This window comes from Varanus komodoensis, unplaced genomic scaffold (assembly GCF_004798865.1).
Source record: "Varanus komodoensis strain SLA01 unplaced genomic scaffold, ASM479886v1 scaffold128, whole genome shotgun sequence".
NCBI classification, from domain to species: Eukaryota; Metazoa; Chordata; class Lepidosauria; order Squamata; family Varanidae; genus Varanus; species Varanus komodoensis.
In genome coordinates, this window is record NW_025335368.1 from 384,414 (window position 1) to 406,970 (window position 22,557).

The 22,557-nt window shown below is 41.4% G+C and overlaps 1 protein-coding gene across 3 annotated transcripts; it reads right to left on the reverse strand.

Moving 5' to 3' along the window:
* Positions 1-174: 174 nt before the first annotated feature.
* PPP1R10 (protein phosphatase 1 regulatory subunit 10) lies at positions 175-21,853 on the reverse strand. Of its 3 annotated transcripts, XM_044422452.1 has the most exons (20): positions 21,776-21,853; positions 20,983-21,353; positions 10,461-10,578; positions 9,863-9,949; positions 9,328-9,463; positions 9,055-9,106; positions 8,862-8,939; positions 8,391-8,561; positions 7,749-7,854; positions 6,890-6,999; positions 6,525-6,625; positions 6,255-6,402; positions 5,870-6,031; positions 5,107-5,353; positions 4,533-4,608; positions 3,883-4,074; positions 2,932-3,046; positions 2,429-2,536; positions 1,731-2,270; positions 175-1,260 (listed from the first exon to the last, which is right to left on the reverse strand). In XM_044422452.1, exons 3-20 carry the CDS (start codon positions 10,565-10,567, stop codon positions 1,151-1,153), a joined length of 2,646 nt encoding a protein of 881 aa, XP_044278387.1. In that variant the 5' UTR covers positions 10,568-10,578; positions 20,983-21,353; positions 21,776-21,853; the 3' UTR covers positions 175-1,150. The 3 variants fall into 3 exon arrangements, with proteins under 3 accessions (XP_044278387.1, XP_044278386.1, XP_044278388.1); XM_044422451.1 differs by lacking the exon at positions 21,776-21,853 and having other exon boundaries at positions 20,983-21,768; XM_044422453.1 differs by lacking the exons at positions 3,883-4,074; positions 21,776-21,853 and having other exon boundaries at positions 20,983-21,768.
* Between the last annotated feature and the right edge of the window lie 704 nt (positions 21,854-22,557).

The following is a 22,557-nucleotide window of genomic DNA, read 5'->3' on the forward strand; positions in this document are numbered from 1 at the left end:
CATGCTCTGTGCAGGCACAAAGCTCACATGTGTGATGCAGAGAGACCACGACGAATGCGAAGTTTCAGACTCCCCTGACAGCCGTAACCCCTTCTTCCTCAACCCCCTTTCAAATGAATCTAGTGAGAGTAATTTTCAAAATCAATAATGAACAACCAGTCCAGACTACAGGAGTTAAATTAGATAATTCATTTTTCCACCATGTTTATTACTAATATACAAAATATACAAAAACTTAGAGCGAGACACTTTCTTCCCCTCAGGTGAGGGGGTTGCTGCACCCACTTCAAGGAAGGGGGGAGACAAAAGATGTAGTGAAGAGTCCACATCTTGTGAGACAGTTTTTAAAAACCCACAACCAACAATGAAATCAGGAAAACAAAAATTACCCCCTAAATCTTTAGAGTCAAGGTTGAGTTTTCATAGAAAACAGTTTGTAGGTTTCCCCCAATGACACACTTAGCACCAAGGGAAATCACAGCTCTGCAGTCAGTGGGAACACTGCAGGGGGTATTTTATAAATGGGAAGACAGGGCACCATGGCTCAAGAGGGTACTGTGCAAGCAGCAGCTGCTGGCATTCCCCCTTCTTCTAGTTGGCCTTTAGACAGCAGTGGATTCCTTGCCTTTAGATCCCACAGAATAATCCACAGGCGACTGCTTCATCCCCACCCCTGCCTCACACATTGTTCCTAAAATGGCAGAGTTTTCCTGCAGATGCCAGCTGTTCCTCCAGACCAAAGCAAATGTCTTCAGTGCAGGTCTGGTTCCTGAGAATCTGGTTCCAGGCAGGGCTGCGAGCTGCAGCGTCCCCTCTTCCTCTGCTGGTTTCACAGGGATATTTACACAAATCAGTTTTAAAACCCTCCATAAGTCTCTTGTGCTTTCAAGTCATTGGTGGTCTCATCACCCCACAGGCAGGAGGGAGGTGTCTCCCAGTGGCTCCTTTGTGACATGGCAGTTCATCAGTAGCAGCAGACGTAGAGCAGTTGCCTCCCCCTGCCCCAAGCATTTCAAGGGCCTCATGGAAGCCATAAAAAGATGGATGCAGCATGAGTCTGAAGTTGGAGCTCAAGCCCCAGAGTCCAAGACGTGGGAATGTGCACTGATACCACAGTTAGAGATAGGGAAAGGGGAGCAGATCCCTAGTACTAGGGCAAGGGTGGCCCATTCACGCCAGGGTGGTAGAAGGCACAGTTGTTCTCGTACCTGCAGCTGCCTTTCATTGTGAAGTGACGACATACTGAACGCTTTGACCTATCTGAGAGGACAAATGGAAGAGCAGAGTGGTAAGCCACACCAGTGAGAAAACAAAGGAAATCCACACAATCACTTCGTCCAGCATGCACAGTATTCCCAGGAATTATATACTCTATAAAGAACCCAGAATGCGAAGCATCAACCATGCACAAGCAGCACAAAGACCAATACTATACATGAAGTTGGCAAAATGTTTCGAATCAAAACCGCATGCATTAGAAATATGGGAAGGAACCTATTTTTTGCTTAGCCCAGCCCAGCCCAGCCCAGCATTTCTATAGTGCAAAGAATTTGCTTATTATCAGGACTCAAAGGACCCAGCAAGAGCAACTGTTCTCTAAAAGGCCATTCCCCTTTGCTTATTCAGCTGCTCGCCTACTCATGAAACATGGGGCACTGAACAACCACCTCGCACCCTTGCAAATCCCACCCAATCAGGAGCAAAGCAAGCAATATTGCCACAATATTTACCTCCGCCATGGCCCCAGCCGCGGTCCCCGGGATGACCTCTGCCATGGTCCCCTGGATGTGCCCTGCCGTGGTCCCCTGGATATCCCCGGCCGTGGTCCCCTGGATAACCGCCTGGATGTCCCCGGCCGTGGTCCCCTGGATGGCCGCCTGGATGTCCCCGGCTGTGGTCCCCTGGGTGGCCCCCTCCTCCGTGACCTCCATGGCCACCACCGCCGTGTCCCCCTCCATGGCCACCGCCCATGCTGCTGTTGGGAGGGCCACCCCTACCATTCGGGGGGCCGCCACTCCGTCCACCTCCTCGCCCACGGAAAGTGGGCTCTCCTCCTCGGCCACCACGCCCACGATGAAAAGGGCCGGGGCCAGGTCCTGGGCCAGGGCTGCCGCCTCTCATGCCTCCATGGGGCCCACCACGCATGCCACCATCAGGAGGATCCCAGTATCCGTCATTACACTGGGGCGGAGGTGGGCCCATCATCCGAGGTCCGCTGGGCACACCTGGGCCTGGGGGCATGCTAGGGCCACCTGGGCCTCCATGTGGTCCTAAGGAGTCAGAAGAAGAAGATGATGAGCATGACTACACCCAGCAAGATAGCACGCAACTTAATGCAGGTGATTCCCCAGAGCCACGTCCTCCCACTCACCCACAATTACAGCTATGCCATGCTTTTTCTCTGTGGTGACATCCAATTGCTACTTACCAGGCATGGGTCCGGGACCTCCAGGAGGGAAGTGCTGCATATTTTTGGGCCCTGGTGGGAATCCATTGGGAACTGGACCAGGCCCTGGTCCAAGGAGCGTGTGTGGAACTATAATAAAAGAGATTGGTTTCTATGTAGAGCTAATGAGAGAGATCGAATTACAAAAAACCATTAAGCTAAGTATATTCCATTGACTTGTGCAAGCCTTGAATTCAGACAGCCAGCTCTTGATATGCCCTCTCTTGATCATCTTAGACAAATTCCCTTTTTTTTGGGGGGGGGGGGTCTGTTTTCCCATCTGTACTATCAGAAAACACCCTGACCCCACTTCATGGCATTTACTTGCAGGGAAAAGCTGCTGTGCATGGGAGTACAGTTGATGGAAGAGGTCTCCCTATCCATAGCCTTTTTCAATGGGGTGGCATAAAAATGTGATCGATGGATGGACACTCAATGTAGGGGCAAGGCTTCTATGTTCTCAAGTGCATCAGCTCCTCTCTTACCTCCTGAAGGACCTGGTCCAGGCTGACCCTGTAAGTTGCCCAGAAGGTGTTTAATCTTGTCTGAGTAGTCTGGTTGCTTCATCAGCTCTTCTGTTTTATGATTGTTTGAGCCACCCTGCATAAAATAGAAGAAACTCACAGGATCAGAGAATGCTTGCAGTCTTGGTTGCCCCATCCCCACTTGCTACACTTCTCATGTATACAAACCCTACTTAGAATGGCTAGCTGAGACAGGAACTGTATAGGATACCCAGAACAGAAGCACCCATGTCAGAAAGAATGCAACAAAGAGAAACTTCTCAGAGATAGTAACACTGAGAATTGCAACTCATTGCTCAACTCATTTTGGAACAATAATATCCTTCATTAGGGGCAATCCAAAAACTGGGTAAGCACGGTCAGGTTACTACCCAGATGGAAGTACTCCTGTGACTGAAACCCCAAAATATTTCAGTCTTGGCAGTCCTTTCATATGGGTACCAGGCCAGAGCCTGTTTTCCCATCCTCTGCAGATTGCCCCACTGCAAGATCTCACTGATCCAAAATGCCTAGGGATGCAGTTAATTCTCAGTGTTGGCATCTCTTGGAACTGCTTTTACTTTCTGCATTCCTTCTGTTCAGTCTTGTGACAATCAAGGCAGCAGGTTCTGACCTAAATCAGAAAATGGGTTTCAGGACAGAAACCCACTCATCTGCTTCTTCTGGACCACTATGGGAATCTCTGTTCTTTGTATTCTCTGAAGGTAGAACAGAAGACATGAATTCTGGCCATACACCTATTTGACAATATCTAGGTAAATTGGGACTAGCTTAGGGTTAGGAGATTCTGGGTTCTCAACTATGTTCACAGCAGATGACAAGGCAGTGGTAGGGGCCTATAGTCTCTTTCCAGGTCAGCTGCAATTAGTGTTTCTGCTATTTAACAGACTGCACTGTGGCGGCTCTAGTTACCATGATGGAGGTGAGGATCTCTTGCACGTTGATGGAGGGGTTGGGGCCCTGTGGGTTCTTGCCTGCCCCCATGCTGCCCATGAGGTTGGCCAGGACCGGGGGCAGCTTCGAGCCCCCAGCTCTGTCCGGAGACTGCGAGGCGGTGGCCGGGTCGAGTCTTTCCTCGTAGGCGGCCTCATCCATGGAGCATTCCTGAGAGAGGTGACAGAGGAGACATAAGGAGTAAGAGGGGCTGGCTGCTGGGGAGCTTGCTGCTCAAACCCAGAGGGAGACTGGCGACAAGGAGTTCAGGTAGCTGGGCAGGGCTGGCAGCTCTACCCCGGGATCATCATCTGGCTTCCGGTCCAAAACATTCCCCTTCTCCAGCTTGTTTCCGCTACACAAAAAGGAAACCAAGACAGAGAGAAGGGGAAAAGGCATAGAGCACAGGATTTCTAAAAGTTTCGTACCATTCTAAAATCTGCTTTCTTACAAGCAGGAAACCTAGCAGCCTGGTTTTCTGAGTGCCCTGCTCTAAAAAAAAAGCCTTACCCTATTTCACAATTGCAAGATGAGCCCTGACTATTACTCCCGCTCCTGTTGTAGCCCGCTAAGTTATTCCTTTCTGCTCAGAGCAAGGGATGGAGCACAAGAGAGTTGGTCACACTTACTTCATCTAGTGGAATAAGTTTGGGTGGCAATGGCTCATAGGACTCTGGGTCAGGTTCATGTGGGCTGTCAGGAACACTGAGGAGAGAGAGGAAAAAAGTTGGCCTGGATTTTTAACTTAAATTATAATTCTACAGAGGGAGGGAGGGAGAGGGGGAGATTTGTCTGTTTACCCTGACTAATCACTAGCTCTCCTCTCACAGAAATATCAGTAGGTCAAGCATCACCAATACTGTGCCTAGACAGCACAGAAGAAATGGCTGAATAAAACAAGAGTTGTCGAAGTCCCCTGAAAGCAGAAATACCCTTAAAATTTCCTTTCCCAAAACTCATAATCAGCCCTTCTAAATTCCTCAGAAGAAATTCTCTATTGCTAGCTTCTTCAACATACATATGAATCCTTGTATTTCAAGCATCTCCAACTGATTCAGTCCAACAACCCATCTGGCCTCTACCCACACATCTCACAGAAGTCTTTCACAGCCTCTGGATCTCTTCCACTGGAAATACAAGCATCATAACCAGAATTTCATGTAGGTAAAATGCACACTTTCAAGTCAACTGGCCTTCACTCACCTCTCTTTTGAGAGGAAAATTTCCTGTAAAATGCCCTTCTCCCTTTCGGCTTGGGTGAATTTTTCCTGACTGCCGCTTCCTGGCTGTACCAGTGGAGCAGGCAAGTCAATGAGCTTTGGATAAACCCAGGGGATCTTCTCCTCCATGGCATCATGACTGAGTCGACGGGCGGTCTCAAAAGCATGGCGGTCCTTCAGCATCTCTCGCTTGGCAGCCTCACCAAAGTCCTTGATCTTGTTAACATTGACTGTGCGTGTGGAATAGAGGATATCTAGTCAGTTGAATATAAGCTCTGACAGACACCTTGAATAACATTGGATTAGAGAACTGCATATGATATTTCTATGTTTTTTGTCCTATCAATCACCCCACTGTGACTGCTTTAAAGATAAAATCAGCCATATTCTTATTTCCTTTGGCCAAAGCCATCATCACAGATCAAAGAAACAGAAAGGAAGAATCATCCTGTAGCAGAAAAAATCCCAAGCATCAGTATATTTATGTATGCATTTATCAAGCCCTTAAAACTACTGCTTGTAAAGACAGACTTAGGAGAAAAACTCAAGAATGTCCAAAATGCTTATTATGTGATCAAAATTAAAAGCCTGGACATACACATCATTTAGTGTCATGACTCAGTCACTGCTCTTTCTGTATGATTAAATACATGGAATAGTCATCACTAAACTGTATTAAAAACACAATGGGAATCTTCCAACAGAACCTCTGAACTGCTCAAGTTTCTCCCCAGAAAGACACTCACTTCTCTCAGTCTCATCCAATTCAAAGTAGAAGTACTCCCGCAGTTTGCTTTCCTCAGGCCAGCTCACTGTCTTCTTCTTCTTGCCCTTCTTTGTCAGCTGTGCAGACTCGGCTAGGCTTTCAGCTGGCTTGGAATCCAGCAAGCCACCTTGCTCAGAGGAGTCTGTACAAGAACACACACATGCAGTCAGCAAATCACACATCTCAAATACCAGGATTGACAGACATCCCTCATACATCAAGCTGCCATGTTATTGTTCATGCCAGTTGTATTTCGGGCAATGTAAAGCTAATTTGTTAAGAACTTCCTTTTGCGTTCATAGCATCAAGGCAACAGTATCAACTCAACCCCCCACTACACGGAACATCCTTCTCCTGTTCCTTACTTGTCTCCATGGGCTCAGGCACCTCCACAGCAGGCACAGGAGTGCCAGGTCTATCCACATCCATCGGCTCTGACGTAGGGGTAAGTTCTGGTGAAGATGGCTTGGCAGTACTGGTTTCTGGGGCTGGCTTCCCTTCAAAAGGGCTTGGCTGAAGGTTAAGAAACATACACCAACTATTACGTATTTCCTACATCCTTTGTCACCAATAAGGACTATCGCACTTCTGAGAAATTAGAATTTCTGGCTTGATTCAATAAACTGTTTGCTTACCTTAGCTGCAGTTGGAGACAGCACTTTCTTCTTCTTCTTGATCTTGATCCCTGGGACAGGGGCAGAGTTTAGGGCATCCAAAAAACCCAAGCCTTCCATAGCTAGAGAATTGAGAAAAAGGTGTTAAACATAATATTGCAATCAAAGCCTCTTAAAGTAATTCTGTGCATGTTTATACTCCAAGTAAGTGTGGAAAGACTACAGTCTAAGTCAACATTTGATGCTACAGCCTTGCTCAAGAAAGGTGGCAAAACACTTTAGTTCTAAATAACAATTCTTCTAGCACACAATACTTAGCTCATTGCTTCTTAGATCATCTTTTATCTATGCTAAAACGTACATAGTAATAAATGTTAAAAGCTTACGCTGTGCAGGAATAATTTTCACTTTAATCTCTTTGGTAGTGTTGGGAGTTGTGTTAAGGGGCTTGTATTTCTTTTCAGCAGGCAGGTTCTCTCCAGTGGCGGCAGATGTGCTGCAGAGAAAGGTGCAGTCAGTCAAAAGAAGAAAGGGCACTTGGGCAGGCCACTAGAGGCTATTCCTATCAGTCCAAATGGATTCCTATTTCTGAATGCATAGCTTAGTTCTCTCCTTGACACAAACCTTAACTCAGGAGCTTTCAATATATGCCATCTTTTTTTGGTGAAAACACAGCTTTTGCATATTAGTCCTAACTTCCTTGCTCCAGTGTATGTAGAACTGCACAATGCTCTGGAAATGGATTGTATGATTTTGTGCCCTTGTCTCCAATTACTACAGTGGGAAGCAACCAGAATGAGATGGGAACCTGGATGACACCTAGCCAAGCCTTTTGCAGGGCAAACAATATCACTGGCCATGGCTACATCCCCTGGCAAAGAGTGGGGACATGCTTCCCATGTCTTTTCATCCCAGAGATATGTATCACAAAGATGATACACCCAAGTACATCCTTTGCAAAACAGCTTCACTGCATTTAGATTTTCTGATTAGAGAAGGCCTGGGTGAAGTGAACCTGCTTTGCCTGTTCCATGCCTTCTTCCATTTGGGAAAAGATGCAAATCGGACAGGGCTGGGAAGCCTAGCTTTGCTGATCTTTCACCTTCCCTGCACACAGAAGGCAGTAAATGAACCAATTCCACTTGTCTGACACTTGCAGGAGCTACTACATGCGCTGAACAGGTGCACAGGCCCCACAGAGATGAAGGCCACAGGAACTTTCCTCTTATACACATAAAGACTTACTTCTGCCGCTTCAGTGGTATTGGCTTCAAGTTGTATTTGTCAGAGGTTACTGCAGCATTGCTATTTTTCTTTATAGGAATGAGTGATGGAGTCTCCATTTCCAAACCTGGAAGTTAGCAGTAACAATGATTATTGGACCCATTTCCAGCTGCAACTCCAAGACTCCTAGAATGCTTTGCCAAATATGGATCATTTACCCACCAAAGACAGATAATGAAACTAGAAAAATTGCAAAGCAACACAGTTTGTATCATTTTCTTGCATATGTATTGAACATTAAACATTGTCTGTAATCACACATATCAAGGCTAGATTCTTGGATTACTGTAAATGAATTCACTCTTAACTTTGTTGCTTCTGCAAGTGGGTAAGCTGACCAGAAATGGTTCTGCTTAATATTACACCCAAGTCTGGTTTGTTTCTCCCAAGATTAAGACATCAAGACTAAGCAAACAAGTTTTGGTTTGTTCATCTGCTCACAGGAATAAGTGATACAAAGGCTGAACAACTGGGCTGCATACAGCAACACACAACTCATTCACAGTAAGCCAGGATAAACCAAGAGTCCTGGTTTATCATTATGTATAAATGTAGTTTTGTTTATATCAGGATGAAGTGGTTACACCTACACATAGATCTTACCAGTGGAACGGAATTTTGCATGGCTGGGTGCTGTGGTACGGAGAGATTTTGGCTTTTCTTTCTTCTTCTCAGGTGTCTCCTCAGGCTTGGCTTCTGATTTGGCCTCCTGAGGCTTTTCTTGAACAGGTGCTTTGCTTTTATTCTCCTCCTTTCGCTTTTTCTTCTCTCGTTCTACAAAGAAAGCATTAACACTTATTAGTCTTTTTAGAGTGAAGTGCTACCATGTCTACAGACTAATCCCTAGTTTTCGCTATTAGAGCTAAAACAGCCTATCAAGTTTTTAGACTCCTAGAAAATATATAAACATAATACTAGAAATTTTTAAAAACATACCAGTGGTATATATGAAACAAAAGATAAATATGGAAGGCTGATAGAGCTACCTAGCCTCAAACAAGACCAACAGCTAAATTTGCCTTTTGCAAAACTACTGCAGTATAAGTATCTATGGAACAGCACAAAGTCACTCACCTGTAGGCTGTGAACTACTCTGGGAGCGGATGACACCCATCCAGTCACTGACCAGTATGGAAGCCAGTCTGCGGAGCTCTGTAAAGGAAAAGAACTTAAATACCCAATGCAAGAGCATGTAATGATTTCTACTGTAGGGAGACCCCAGGAGTGCATGTGCCAGAATTCTACATTTGCCCAAACATATTTTTACCTTCATCCTCACTTGTCTTGCTGAGCTGTTTCACCAGTTTGGCAGTATTGTTCTGAGAGAGGAGGAGAGAGACACACCAGATTATCACAGGGAACAGAAACTCAGGCTGTAGAACCAAGGCAGGCTCTCTTAATGCTTTACCTTACATAACTGCTTTCAGAACAAGATGTGACCCTACTGACCCTCCCAACTTAAGAAAAGCATTTATCCCACCTAACATTACAAAAGGCCAAGTCAAAAAGACAGCATCCAAGCATTGCTTCATTGACTCACTTGTTTCAGGTGATCCACTGTAAGAGGTAAATGCTGCAGTGTGAGCAGAATCTGCTGCAGAAGGGGCACATTATTGGATGCTTTTGAGTTAGTTAGCCATGTGTTGAGGAGCTTATAGCCACCAACCTTGATGAATCTGCAGCAGGACAAACACATATATAAAATGAGCTATATTATTTGCAGGGGTGTACATTATTTCTAGATAATGCTGCAATAATATTTATACGGCTATCTCTAAGAGACCCACATATAATAAGGCAAGAATGTAAAGGAACTTGAATGTGTTTCCACTCCCTCCATCCTTGTAACTTCCATCTACACTAGCACTCCAGAATTCCATCTTCTTCCTTCTACTGGTTAGGAATATGCCAATGACTTAGAAGTCTGACTGAAAACATAGTCACAACTAATTAATAAAAAACTCTAGAAGTCAGCATTCAAGACTTCCCAGCCTGTTCCTTTATAGTCCACAGAACTCCCTCTGCCTTTAGGACTAGCAGACCCAATTCTATTCCATGAAATATTCAGCTCTTACTCTGCAAGTATATCTTGCACTCGGGTTTGCAACAAGATGTTCAGGTAGGTGCAGCGACTAACCATCTTCTGTGCATCTTTCATTAAACTGTAATTAGGAAAAATAAAGACAAAAATCTTCAGTGTTGCTGGAAATGCACTATTGTTAACCAGAGGACTAGGCTCCAGTTAATATTTGTAAGAAATAGTTGGGAGAAGGGTATAGAGAGATTGTATTTAAGATAATAATTCAATTTTTAAGAATCTTCCTAATTTTGTTTTGACCTTTTTCAGAATTCTTATCAAAACCTTGTACTACTATGTGCATTTCAGAATCAAATAAATCTGATAATAGCATTAGTGGTTTAATTATTTCTTACAGAACAGCTAAACAGGATTCAAGTAGGTTTCCATATCATGTATAAAACAGTGGATAGAAGAATGAATAAGAGTTTTTAAAATTTCTCCCTTTAGTGGCCCTTTTGTACAAATCACCACTATAGTGCACCAAAAAATAAAATTACCCTTAAATAAGAACTGATGGAAGTCAAAGGTTCTAAGAGTCCAGTATTCACAAATGACAAAAAGCAGTTCAGGAGTGTTCTTTGCTAAAAACCTACTTGAAAATTTTAGTGATGCCTTCATGTGTTTTGACTTCTCCATCTTTACCAAGGAAACAGTCCAGTCCTTTCAGGAGTTCCTTCGGATCTATTGGTCTGGAGCCCATGATGGAAAATTCTGTTAAAAACATACAGGATGGTTACTATAGCCACAACTCTCTTCCAAAATTTAAAAAAAAAATTTACAATGCTGAACCAACATCTCTTGCAGCAGCTTGCAGCTCTACGAAGTGAAAAGTATTATCATACATCCTGAATAAGTTTTCAGTTATCAATATATTTTTGATGGAAAGGATTGTTACATATCAAGAGCAATCTTGATTAATTTTGGGAGTGCAGACAAGTTTCCTCAAATATACATGCCAATGTTCAGGAAAACAGATAGATAAAAGATAGGGGAAAGGTATCTTCATAAGGCAGTGAAGAATTCCTCATCTTTGCATTGATAAATCATCACATTCACAAAGACATTAGAACTTTTTTAACAAGAGCCCATTGCAGCCATTTTCTAGTCTGTGCTTATTATTTGTTAGTATTGGTAACACTTGTTACTTGAAAACCATGACACTATGTAACCCAACTTTTGATCAGCGGAGGCCTATCATTTATATGTATCCTAACTGTGATTTAATCTACTTCTACGGACATTACAGCATAATCCAATTTATTCAGAAGTTACTCAACACTGTGTTCTATACAGCTTACTCCTATATCTAAGCATAATATTGCAACCTTCTACCTTCTTTCCTAATTTTTGTTTGACACACTTAATATTGTGAAGCTTGTGACATCAAGACTTTTAACAAGCTCTTATGACTACATATTAATAGTCACCAAGTGCTTACCAGAATCAAATTTTATTGGTGATACAGTATTTCAACATTCCAGTTACATTTTTTTTTAAATACAGTAATATAGCACATAAAACTTTACTGCAGGCTTGAACAGATCAATGCCTACAAAGCCTACTTATGGGCTATCCCCGAGATCTTCGAAGTATTGTTTGATGCAATTATTCCACTGGAACTTGATAAAGGCATCTTGGATCTAGCAGGTCAGGTTGCTATTTGGAAGGCACAGTGAAGAACCGTGGCACAGCTCCTTTTTGTTGTTCCTGCAGCTGTTCTATTCCAGTTCCATCTTCCAATGAAGTACTTGCCAATTGTTGGTCTAGGAGCAATATTCAACCAGCCGAGTGCCAAAAGCACAACCAGACACTTGGTTGCATCACACTGCGTTTTTAATTAGGTGACAGGGCCCACCAAGGTTGTGTGCTCAGAAAGCACTCATGCAAATTGCAGATGAAAGTCAGGCAGCTGAAAACCCTGTAACTTTACTTTGGATTGCCTGACTTGAGGAATTTGTCACTGGATATGCATCAAGTTTTTAAAAACTATCTGAATAAGGCCCAACATTCATGCAGGTTTAATTAAAGCATGGTTTTTCCTACTGTAATTGTATCAAGCTCTTAGAGGCTGCCTAGTGTATACTCTTAAAATGCAGTAGATAATAGAGCTAAATTTAGTGAGGAATACTAGTTTATTTATCTGCTCCAGTGCAAGCTTGTCATATATACAAGCCTGACAGCTTGCTGAATTGTAGCTGAGTCCCTTACTATTAATCTGGAGCAGTAGATGCTTTTCTTCCTTTAACTCCTGGCACAGCATGCCTAACAACTTAGATAGGAAAGCATGCCACTCACAACCACCCCTTGAGATTAGGCTCTGAAGGGAAACTCGTGTTCTTCACTTGCACAAATAGATTTAAAATACATAGCCTGCCAATTTAATGATTGTACCTTCCTTTAAATACCTGGTTTCAACATTTTAACACTAGTTAATATTCTGAGGTGTAGCCTGCAATTACTTTCAGATAACCTTCCTTAGGTTCAGACACCACTTGTGTCTTGAGCCTTATCCTACATGTAACACACCTGAATTATGTAAGGGTCCATGGTTCATAAAACACACCATGCAGTGATAGCTCAGGTGGGCAACTCTGTTAAGCAAGTGGAGTCTTTGCAGGTTTGATGTAACAAGCGATTTATTGCTAGATCGTACACTTCACTCCCTTGTATTTTCTCTTGAACCCATGAAGCCCCAGGGATGTATAAAGGAGACAACTACATGGTTGACTAACATGCCACTTTTGTGTTGTCTTGAATAGGCTGTGACAATACTGCTACAGCAGAAGTCTAGCTATGCTTATTAATGCATGTGCTGCATCGAATCTTTAAAACAAGTCATTCTAATTTAATTATCATTCCAGAGGTCAACTAGTGATCAACTGAGTTGCATTCCATAGAAGAGGTGTTAACACCAGTGTGTGTCTTCCATTCTTTTGATAAAGCAGCATGTACCTTGAGTACAAAACTCACTCTTCTCAGCATAGGTTGCTTATGTTTCCCCTAAAGCAGCAGAGCCTTAGATCCTGGTGTGGTCTTACATTCTTCTAACTTCTTGAATTTGGTTATTTTAAAAAGTGAATCCATTGCTGGAAGGAATCAACAGGCTATTATTCAATCATATGAAGGGAAATATCCAAGAACTTTTGGCAGCTGAGTGGGGAATGGAAACAGGCGTTACCAGCTTGTGATTGCTTGCAGAGATCTTTGTGTGGCTTCAATCCAGATGTGAAGCATTTGCACTTAAGGTCCGCATTTGTGAATTCACCCTGTGGTGGAAAGGCCAAAGGACCAAGTGGGCTTTGGAGACTGAAATCCCCTTTCACCCCACAATATGGCCTTCCACATGCAAGGCAGTAATACAGTGGTGAGGAAGACTTGCACTCATGTTGCTTGGGTTCAACCTGCTTTGGTGAAGGAAGGACTTCAGTCTCCAGAGCAGTCAATCTGGCACTTTCCAGCACTACATTCCCAGGAGAGAGTCAAAAAATACAAATGTTATTTATGTACAATTAACACCATCTGAGGCTTTCCCATCCCACATACACCATGGCCTTGGCAAACAGCACCATAGCACCCTGAGGACACCCCACACCCAAGATGTGCAGAACAGGATATAATTGCTTTGCACAGCCCTTGATGAAGGCTGACATATGGAAAACATCTTAACTGTAACGAGCCCCATCCTCCAAGCAGAACACTGTGCCACATCCCATGAATAGTCTAACTCAAATCTGTCATATTGTTCATGTTGCTGTATCTAATAGTTCACATTCTGTGGCAATTACACTAGGCAGTATTTGACATTTGACTCTCTCCCCTCTACCCCCATTTAATCTCTACATGACTTGCTAATATTATCCGAAACAGCCAACATTAAACAGGGGTCACCATTTTAAGAACTAATGTACACACCGCAAAGCCTATTGAGTCGGAGATGCTAGTTAGTATTCCAAACTTTTCAGCCTGTATGTTTAACCAACTGCGACTATCACATTTATCTAACACATATACACGCATTTTAGAACTGCATAGTTTAGTGTATTAATAAATGCACTGTTCCACAATTTGGTAAGCTGCACATGAAGAGACTTGGAATGCCATATAATGTGAAGTCCTCCAGCAATGACAGCCATCTTATGTTTAATCAACATGTACGATTCAGAATAAAGCTCTGCTTTTATGAGAACTACAAGTCCTGCAGTACCTCAAAAGATGAAACCAATATACTGGGGCAGGAGTTAACACACACGGTGAATTGAGACTTCAGTCTCATGTTTCTTTTTATGTCATGTTAACTTGGAATTTGCCAGGACTCTTTGTTGGACTTTGTAAGAGACTACTAATTTCTATTTGAGGATGATTAATCCAATTTTGTCTCCTCTTTTAAGGTCTATTTCAAAATAAGTGGTTGTAACCACAAATTGGTAGGTTTTGTTTTCCTATACTTTTTAAACCTCCAAATATGCACCCAAATATTTTTTTAGATCCTTTCATATTTACTCTCCTGCATATGGATAAAGCTGCAGTGTTTGGATTGCAAGTATAGTAAGCCCACAGAGCAGCCTTTCTGAACCTTAGTATACTTTCAGATATATCAGAATACAACTTCCATCATACCTAGCTAATATAACCACACTAGCTTGGGTGATAGGAGTTGCAGTCCAAGACATACAGAGGGCACAAGAGGCTGTGTCCTGACAACACAGAGGTGACTGATCTGAAGTTGAAAAAATTCTCAGTGCCAGTACCTATGATTTAAAGAGCAAGGTGAATTGTTTTCAGTCAACTTCATCATCCTCACCTTCTGAATGAGTGTCCTGTAATTTACCAAGGAATTAAAGAATTTAGGTTCCCTGCATGTTAAAAGGAAATCAACTCTAAACAGGATTTATTTTAAAATACTCAATGTAACACTACTATCAATAGCAGCTGCTATGTGCCATAGTGTTCCTAGTATGCGCTGCATTCTAGTCAAAGTTGTTGTCACACACCATCCAGTCATCTCTGATTTCTGGCAACCCTATGAAGTCAATGCCCTCCAAGTGTCCTGTCCTTAACAGCCCCACTGAGCTTTTGTAAACAAATCAAAGGCTAATTTGATTAATTAAAAGGTTAATTTCAGTTAATCCAATTTAGTAAGGATGCCCATTCTTACAGCCCAACTTTATCCATGCTAACTCAAGTCCTGATTTGGGTATACTTCCAAGCTTGCATTTTTAAAAACTTTTTTTAAATGACCACCCAACTCTACACTGGGGAGCAGGTTGTGTGTTATCTTTCTAAATTAAGTATACACAAGTAGTAAGATAAAACAGCCTTGAATTACTTTTAAGAATTTACATAACATGCCCCACATTGAGGCAGTCTAAAATATAAAGCTATGAAAATGGCATTGTTTAATTTTAAGTCATGAAGCTGGCAAAAACATTCAACACATACACAGAACTCCCAATGTAACCATTACTGCTTTGCTCCAACTCTGATCCTATTCTTCATAGAGAGTTTGCTCAAAGCAGCATTACAAAGTCTGAGCAAATCCAACCATTAACAGCAGTTTATCAGGCATTCCACTTAGTTTATCATGAACTTCAGGTACATTCTAAGTACATTTGCAAGAAGCATAGTTGGAAAGAATTCTACAAGTATCTCTTTTTTTAAAAAAAGCTAAGGCAGGAGTCCAATACTAGCTATCCAAGAAAGATAGCTGTGCTATAAACCCTATTCTACGAAATATATACAAACCTACTTTCACCATTAGTGGCACAGTAGCCATACTGAGTGACAGGGCAAACTGTGTGCAACACAGCTGGCAATTTAAACACATTCTACTTACACACTAGATGTTTTTCCTAGATATGTAATGTGCCAACCCCCCCCCCCCCCCCCCCCGGATTTAGAATGGAGTTTTCCCTGACAATTTCAGAATCTGAAGTATCTTTTGATAAGGAGCGGTCAGACTTGTGTTAGAGAGCTTAGTCCCACCAATAGAAGCCAGTAGATAGGCACCCTGGTCCTTAATTTCTTAAAACATGCCCATGAGAACATTCTCAGTCCAGATTATCTAGTGGTAAAGCTATCAAGGGATTGTTCTGCCCATCCCTGGGGTAGATCATCTCGTAGAGTTACTTTTAAAGAACACCTTCTGTGTATTAGTTATACTGCTTCTAACTCAGGGGCTTTTTAAAAGTATACACACATCTAAGAAGTTCCAAGTTTTTAACTTTCGGCCCCCATTCCAGGATTACTTGGAATGGGGGCCAAAGTACTAGAAGCTATTTGTTCAACACATAGACTGCAAGTCTCAGCACTTTTTTTACAGTAACTTTTTATATTTAGAGGCTTTGGTGTTAAACAATCAGCCTTATCATACACCAACATTAATGCAATTAAACATATATGCCATTTTCATACTTCAAATGTCAAACCCTTAAATGGGGAGCAAGCATTTAAACAAGGTTAGCTGCCAACACCACTTTAATCAGAAGTGTCAGCCAAATGTAAGCAATTAAGTTCAACAAAATCCAACTTGCAATACAGAAACTGTAGCTTACTATACACTGTCTGAGGTAACAATTTTAATTTGGCTACCTGAAAGTTAATAATGAATGTTTCATCCCCGTTATACATTGTATTAAGTTAAAATACTCAAATTTCTAGTTCAGTTCTAAAGCAGAAGTAAATTTGGGGAAGAAAGTTATGATGCAAGGAATCTCAAGCTGTTCCCAATGAGACAATCCTTTCAGAACACCTTGCGTGTTAACCACCGTTGAACAGAAGGGTATTACTGTTACATACCACTCACCTATAGCCGATTGTTCCTATTATATTGTTTTGCTTATCGTAAAAGAATCCTGTGTAACAATTATGAATACCAGTTTTGACTTCCAGAAGAACATGTAGGCTATACAACAAAGCCTCAAGTCCTGGATGAGTGATTGAACACAAACACAGGAAAATGGGGAAAAGATACAAATAGCAGTACTGGAAGCACAAGCTAAGTATGTCTACTGAGTATTTAGCATTAGCTTGCCCTGCAAGTGTTCCAATTAACCTAAAAATGAATTCTCCAAGATTGGACACCATGGAGAATCATTTGGTACTTACAGTTTAGAGAATGGCATCAGGATTTTAATCCAATGAAAACAGACCTCTTCATATCCTACAATTCTATTAATATATGTTAGAAAAATGTTTTTAAAATGTGATCCCAAGGGAATTGTTATGGACTGACAGTTGCCATTGCAAGCTTTCAGACTATCATCCTCTTTCCCAAGAAAGTATACCTATTTCACTGAAAAGGATTCAGTTTCATTATACTACTGTGTTGAAGGCCTACCAAGATTTCTTCCCCATTAGCAAGTATTAAGAAAATAAATGTAGCAGATAAGCAATTCCACTTGAGGTCTGAATTCCAAGAAGATGGGGTCCCAAAAAATAAGTTCTCACTTTGTACTTAAATTAATGGAAGTCGTAAAAGCCAAACCTTATCAGTATCTTCTTGCTGGACTCTTATATTTGTTTTTAAGAAATTGAGACAAAGGAATCCAGCAGAGCTTTTTTGATGCTAGCCTCTAAATTGGTATACGTGCCAAAATTTTGAAGCAGCAGACATATTTGGCTGCAATCCTCAAAAATGGGCTTGGAGGTAAATCCCACTTAAAGATTCATTTTCACATAGGTAATTAGAACAGGTTATTATGACCACAACAGCGGAGGCAACAACTTTCATATTAATTTCTGGCAGTAAGAAACCAAAATGCCCAAAACTCATTTTCCTGAAAAAAACATAAGCTACTTGAACTACTTTTAAAAGAGTGAATCACTCAGGTTTTCAGTTTGCACAAATAGTTACAACTTACATGGAAATTGGTTCATGAAATTTCCAGTTTAAGTATAACCAGGAATAATCTATTCTTTGGTAGTATGAACTGAAAACTACTGATATTCTCACAGGCGAATACTTCTGCCCTTATATAATGTGCAGCAAGCTGGGGACCAGACTGCAGGATGAACCATCATCCAATTCAGGACAAGATTTTAGGTCAATCCCCCCTTTCTGCTTTCTTTTGGGAACGACACCATGTAAACAGCAGGACCAGCTTTGTTTTTGCCCCCCTCCCCACAAGAGAGCTTAACTAGCCTGCCCCAGATCTTGTGACATTTCACTGCTTCACCAAATTATTGGCTGACATAATAATGCAAGTATAGCATCAACACTGAAGACTGTGACAGCACACATCCATAAAACTGCTTAACTAAAGAGCAGTTTTTTGTCAGGCTTCCAGAATTAAAAATACAGAATCCTAAGCAACCCAAGATTCTAAATGCATTGTTTTTCCTTAAAATTAAGAATTCTTCAAATAGATTTAATAATAGCTATGCATGAGCCTACATCTTTCAATAACTTTATGATTTGCAAGCTAAGCCTGTGCTGTCACTCCGTCTCAAATCTGAACTTCAAAAATGGAATCTTAACTATTCATTTAGTTCAAACATAGTCTACAATGTAAATTTACTGAAGTCATATGAACTGATACTAGTTCAACCTAAAATGCATTTTAGGTTGTGCTTAAGTCTTACATTTATGCTGCCAATTACCCTGTAGTTATAGGCTGTCTATTGTAACCTATGTACACTTCTGTTTATACTTCACTACAACTGCATGATCTGTACAGCAAATACCCACATTTGAGATGAAATGGGTCTTTTACCAAGTTTTCTTTGGTAAGGGTGCTGTTTTATACACATTTGTCTAGTTCTACTCTCCACCAATTTAAGTTTAGCTTATAGCAACTTTGTTCTGAGTAGAGCACCCCGAGTTATTCTTCAGTATGAACCAACAGGTGCACCGATCAGTGCTTATCACGCTTTATGGCCTTAACTGAATCACTACTTTACTGGAGGTAGGGAGAGCATTATGAAATGCTACCACCGGAGATGTACATGAAGACATTGTTTTGTGAAACATTCCCCATGGTACAAGAACCAGCACTTAACAGAGAAGTCATAAAGGCAGCATTTCTTAAAATGCTATTTGATGTTCATGCAGACCCATTTAAGAAACCAGACTCCTCGTTTGAGGAATTAACCAACTTTTAAAAAGCGTTAACTAGTGTCCCTTAACAGATTGGCAAACATTATCACCCTTAACAGCCTGCATGCATCAGGTGTCACTTCATGGCGTTGACAATGGAAGAGAACAGCAGCAAAAAATAAAAAAAACAAAGTGGTCCGGAACAGAAATGAAGTTTGTGAAATGTAATTAATACCAGAAAGATTTTGCTTACCAGGTGGAATTGTGGCTGTTTCCCTCCCTTTGATGAGGTAATACAAGTGCTGGATTCCCTTTTTTCCTAATGATCACTTCTTTCCTAGTACATTGTACAGGAACTGTGGAATGTGGTAAATTAATACAAGATTCCCCCCCAGCCCCTTTTGTGTGCATGTGGCCAGAAAAAATACATACTCCCATCTCCCCAAACCATTTTCTTCAGTTCTAGCAAGTATCATTGACACTTGCTAAACCTGTGGGATCCAGTGGTAGCATTTCATCTCCTAACAATCATTTTTGATTTAACAAGGAAACATGCTTCCCTGTCCCATCCCACCTTGAGACCTATAAGATGGGGAGAAAGGAGAAAGAGAAGGAAAAGAGGACACAAAACAGTTTGCCTGCCTAATGCTAATACAGGTACTTAACAGATTTGACTGAAATACAAATACAACAAACATGGAGAGAACACTGAAATCCAAAGCTCTCATGTGATGTTGAAACCTAGAAAAAAACCTTGGTGGATTTATGATCACTTTGCACTTGTATCAGGCAGGACCTATAGATGGTAGGAGTGGAATTGTTAGATCATTTTGAAAAGGTGATGAGGGGGAAGGGTAAGTCAGTTCTCTCCTCCCCCACCTCTTCTTCCCTCCATTCCATGATGCATGCTCTGGGCACCAAACACAAGCTATTCAGGGGGAGGAGTTTGCTACAAGCTGCTGACATCAGCTGCCTGCCCAGAAAGCCTTGTGGGTTCTTGTGCAGAAAAGGAGAAAGGCAGTGACGCCATTTTAGAAGCACAGGCGATTAGAAAAAATACAGCAAGAGGCTTTAGAATCTATTTAAGAGTAAACTATAGCATTAAAAGCCCCATTACATACACATTTTTATCATTTTATGTCAGTTCTATTAACTAGAACCTATTTAACATACGTTAGGGGGACAGGGGAGAAGAGGCATTTCTTGGCATGCCGGAGACTCAAGAACTTCTCATTATTCACTATTCACCGCTATAGGGTTAATACGATCCCCCCCCCCCGCTTGCTTCCTCCTCCACACATGGGGGAGGTAGGAGATGAATAAAAAAAGGAAACATCCTGTAAAATAAAGATACAATGCTGCTAGTCAAGGACAAAAGATAGAACAACACCGCCATATTGCAGCGAGGGGGGAAGATAGGATGAACATTTTAAAAGCACATTAGACCTCATTTGAGTTGATCAGATCTCTATTTTCTATTAATGAAGGCTTTTCAAAAATTGGAGTTTTAAAAAAAGTTTCTCAAGCCATTTTGCAATCTTTATTCTTAGATTGCCTTTTCTTTCAGTATTACATACCTACATATACATTATATAAAACCTTCAAGTTTTAAAAAACACAACCCTTTTTAACATTGACAAATTTAGAAATATAGACGAGGCTATGACAGATCATCCTATATTTTAAAATGTCTCATTGCTGGCTATTTCCCAGTTGGGTTTTCTTTTTTTGTCCCTTTAATGCTTACCCTGCAATCTTTATGTACAGATTGCTTATTTAGGTCAATTTCCACGTCTCCCACACAAAGAAGTAGTACTTTATGGCTCAGTCACCACCATCTATTATGTGGGAGCTCATTAACCCTTGACAGTCCTGGAGAAGATGGATTTTCTAGAGACCATCATACTCCTTATAAATATGCATTTTTGGTGGCAAAATGCCTGCGTCTTAAGGGTTAACACCTCAAACAAAATCCCACTTCCCCTCCTTTTTTTGTCTTTTCTTCGTGCCATTATCTCACTTCAACACGGACGAATTTTCTTTCTTTTTTTTGGTCAGTTGGTTGAAAATACGACACTTACTATCCAATTAATTTTCTCGTCGACAGCGCCTCAAGGTTTATCTTTTTTTGGATTAAGCTGTGTTTTTAAAGAAAAAAATGAATTTGATTTTGCTCATATTTTAAAAAAACTAGCAACTTTTTGATGGTTAATAAGTAACAAAAAGCTGCTTGATAAAAAAAAATCGGGGAAAGTTGTTGCTAAATATTTTGGTTTTTTATGTTTTTAGTGGCAGTTGTTCTCCTTCAGGTCACAAAGAATTTTAACAGCTTCCCGATACAGACGATCAGAAATGTAGCTGGCTTTTTTGTGTGTCGTCTCAGAGGTTCAACTGTGGGGGGATTTTTCTTTGTTTCGCGGAAGTTCAACGGTGTCTCAAGACCAAAGCAAACCTGTAGGAGGGGGAAAAAATTACAAAGTTAAGTTTTTAAAAATTAAATCCAAAAAGGGCTTAGTTATAAAGTTAAGCGCTTATGTAATCAAGTCTTCGCAAGATTTATCAGAACTCTTAACATCTCAAGGTGAGGGGTGGGGAAAAAGATTCGTAAGAAATTTTAAAATACACGCTAATGGAAAATGTTAATTCAGATTTTATCTTCTTTTTCTTCTCGATTTTTTTTTAAGGGACAACTAAACTACGTCACTACTGGAGTCAATTTACTTTCAGTATAGGCAAACCAATATTTACTTTTTATAAAGATCAGCTACAACGTATTCTGGGAAGGGAGAAAATAGAAATAATACTAACGTTATGCCGTTTTCTTCCCTCCCAATCCGTTCCCCACAATAACGTTCCCACAGACACAGTACTCACCTTTAAACAGACCCCAGAATGGCCGATGTGGACGCGCGCGGAACCTTTTATACGAGGCCACTCCCTCTTCCCAACGTCCTCTCCCATCGTCGCGCGCTGCGGATAAAGAACAAAGCCGAGAGCACGAACCCCCCACCCAATGACGTCACCATTGCCCATGAAATCTCACTCAAAATTTAAAACAAGTAATATGATTTAAATTATATCTTAAAATTCAGTTAAGTAGTTTCAACAAAAATAACATTTAGTACCTAAAACGTTTGTGACGCAGTTAGCTATTCATGAACACGCATGCGCCAACCGTTGGCGTCTCGAGATGTGCACGCGCGCGGCCTCCGCCCTAGTTTTCGTGAGGAGGGCGAATGAGAGTGCAAAAATGGCTTCCCGAACTGAGCATGCGTATACTTTAGGCATCGCCGTCGATTCTTAACATATTAGCAATCCTTGTGTACATGCGCAATAAAGACACTCGTGTGTGTGTGTGTGTGTGTGTGTGTGTCTGTCTGTCTGTCTGTCTGTCTGTCTGTCTGTCCGTCCCCCCCCCCCGCACTCAGCGGCTGTGTCGCAGTATTTATTTTAAGAAGCACTCTGCGCTTGCGCGAGCTTCTTGTTTCATTAAAAAAAAAAACCTGACGCAAATTGATCTAAGTTATGTTTTCCATAGATTTGTAATTACTATTCGAGTGATTAATTGAATATGAATAAAATAAGTAAAAACAAGTCAAGGTAGTGTTTGAATTCAGGGTAAGGAGAAACATGATACACTTTCAAGGAGATGGGGA

What these genes read in the sequence shown, in the direction of transcription:
- PPP1R10 (XM_044422452.1), bottom strand. Translation starts at nt 10,567, where the DNA reads ATGGGCTCCAGACCAATAGATCCGAAGGAACTCCTGAAAGGACTGGAC. An exon ending in CAGTGGATCACCTGAAACAA is followed by an intron (nt 9,107 to 9,327) that starts GTGAGTCAATGA and finishes CTCCTCTCTCAG; the next exon opens with AACAATACTGCCAAACTGGT. An exon ending in AGATCCTCACCTCCATCATG is followed by an intron (nt 3,047 to 3,882) that starts GTAACTAGAGCC and finishes TATTTTATGCAG; the next exon opens with GGTGGCTCAAACAATCATAA.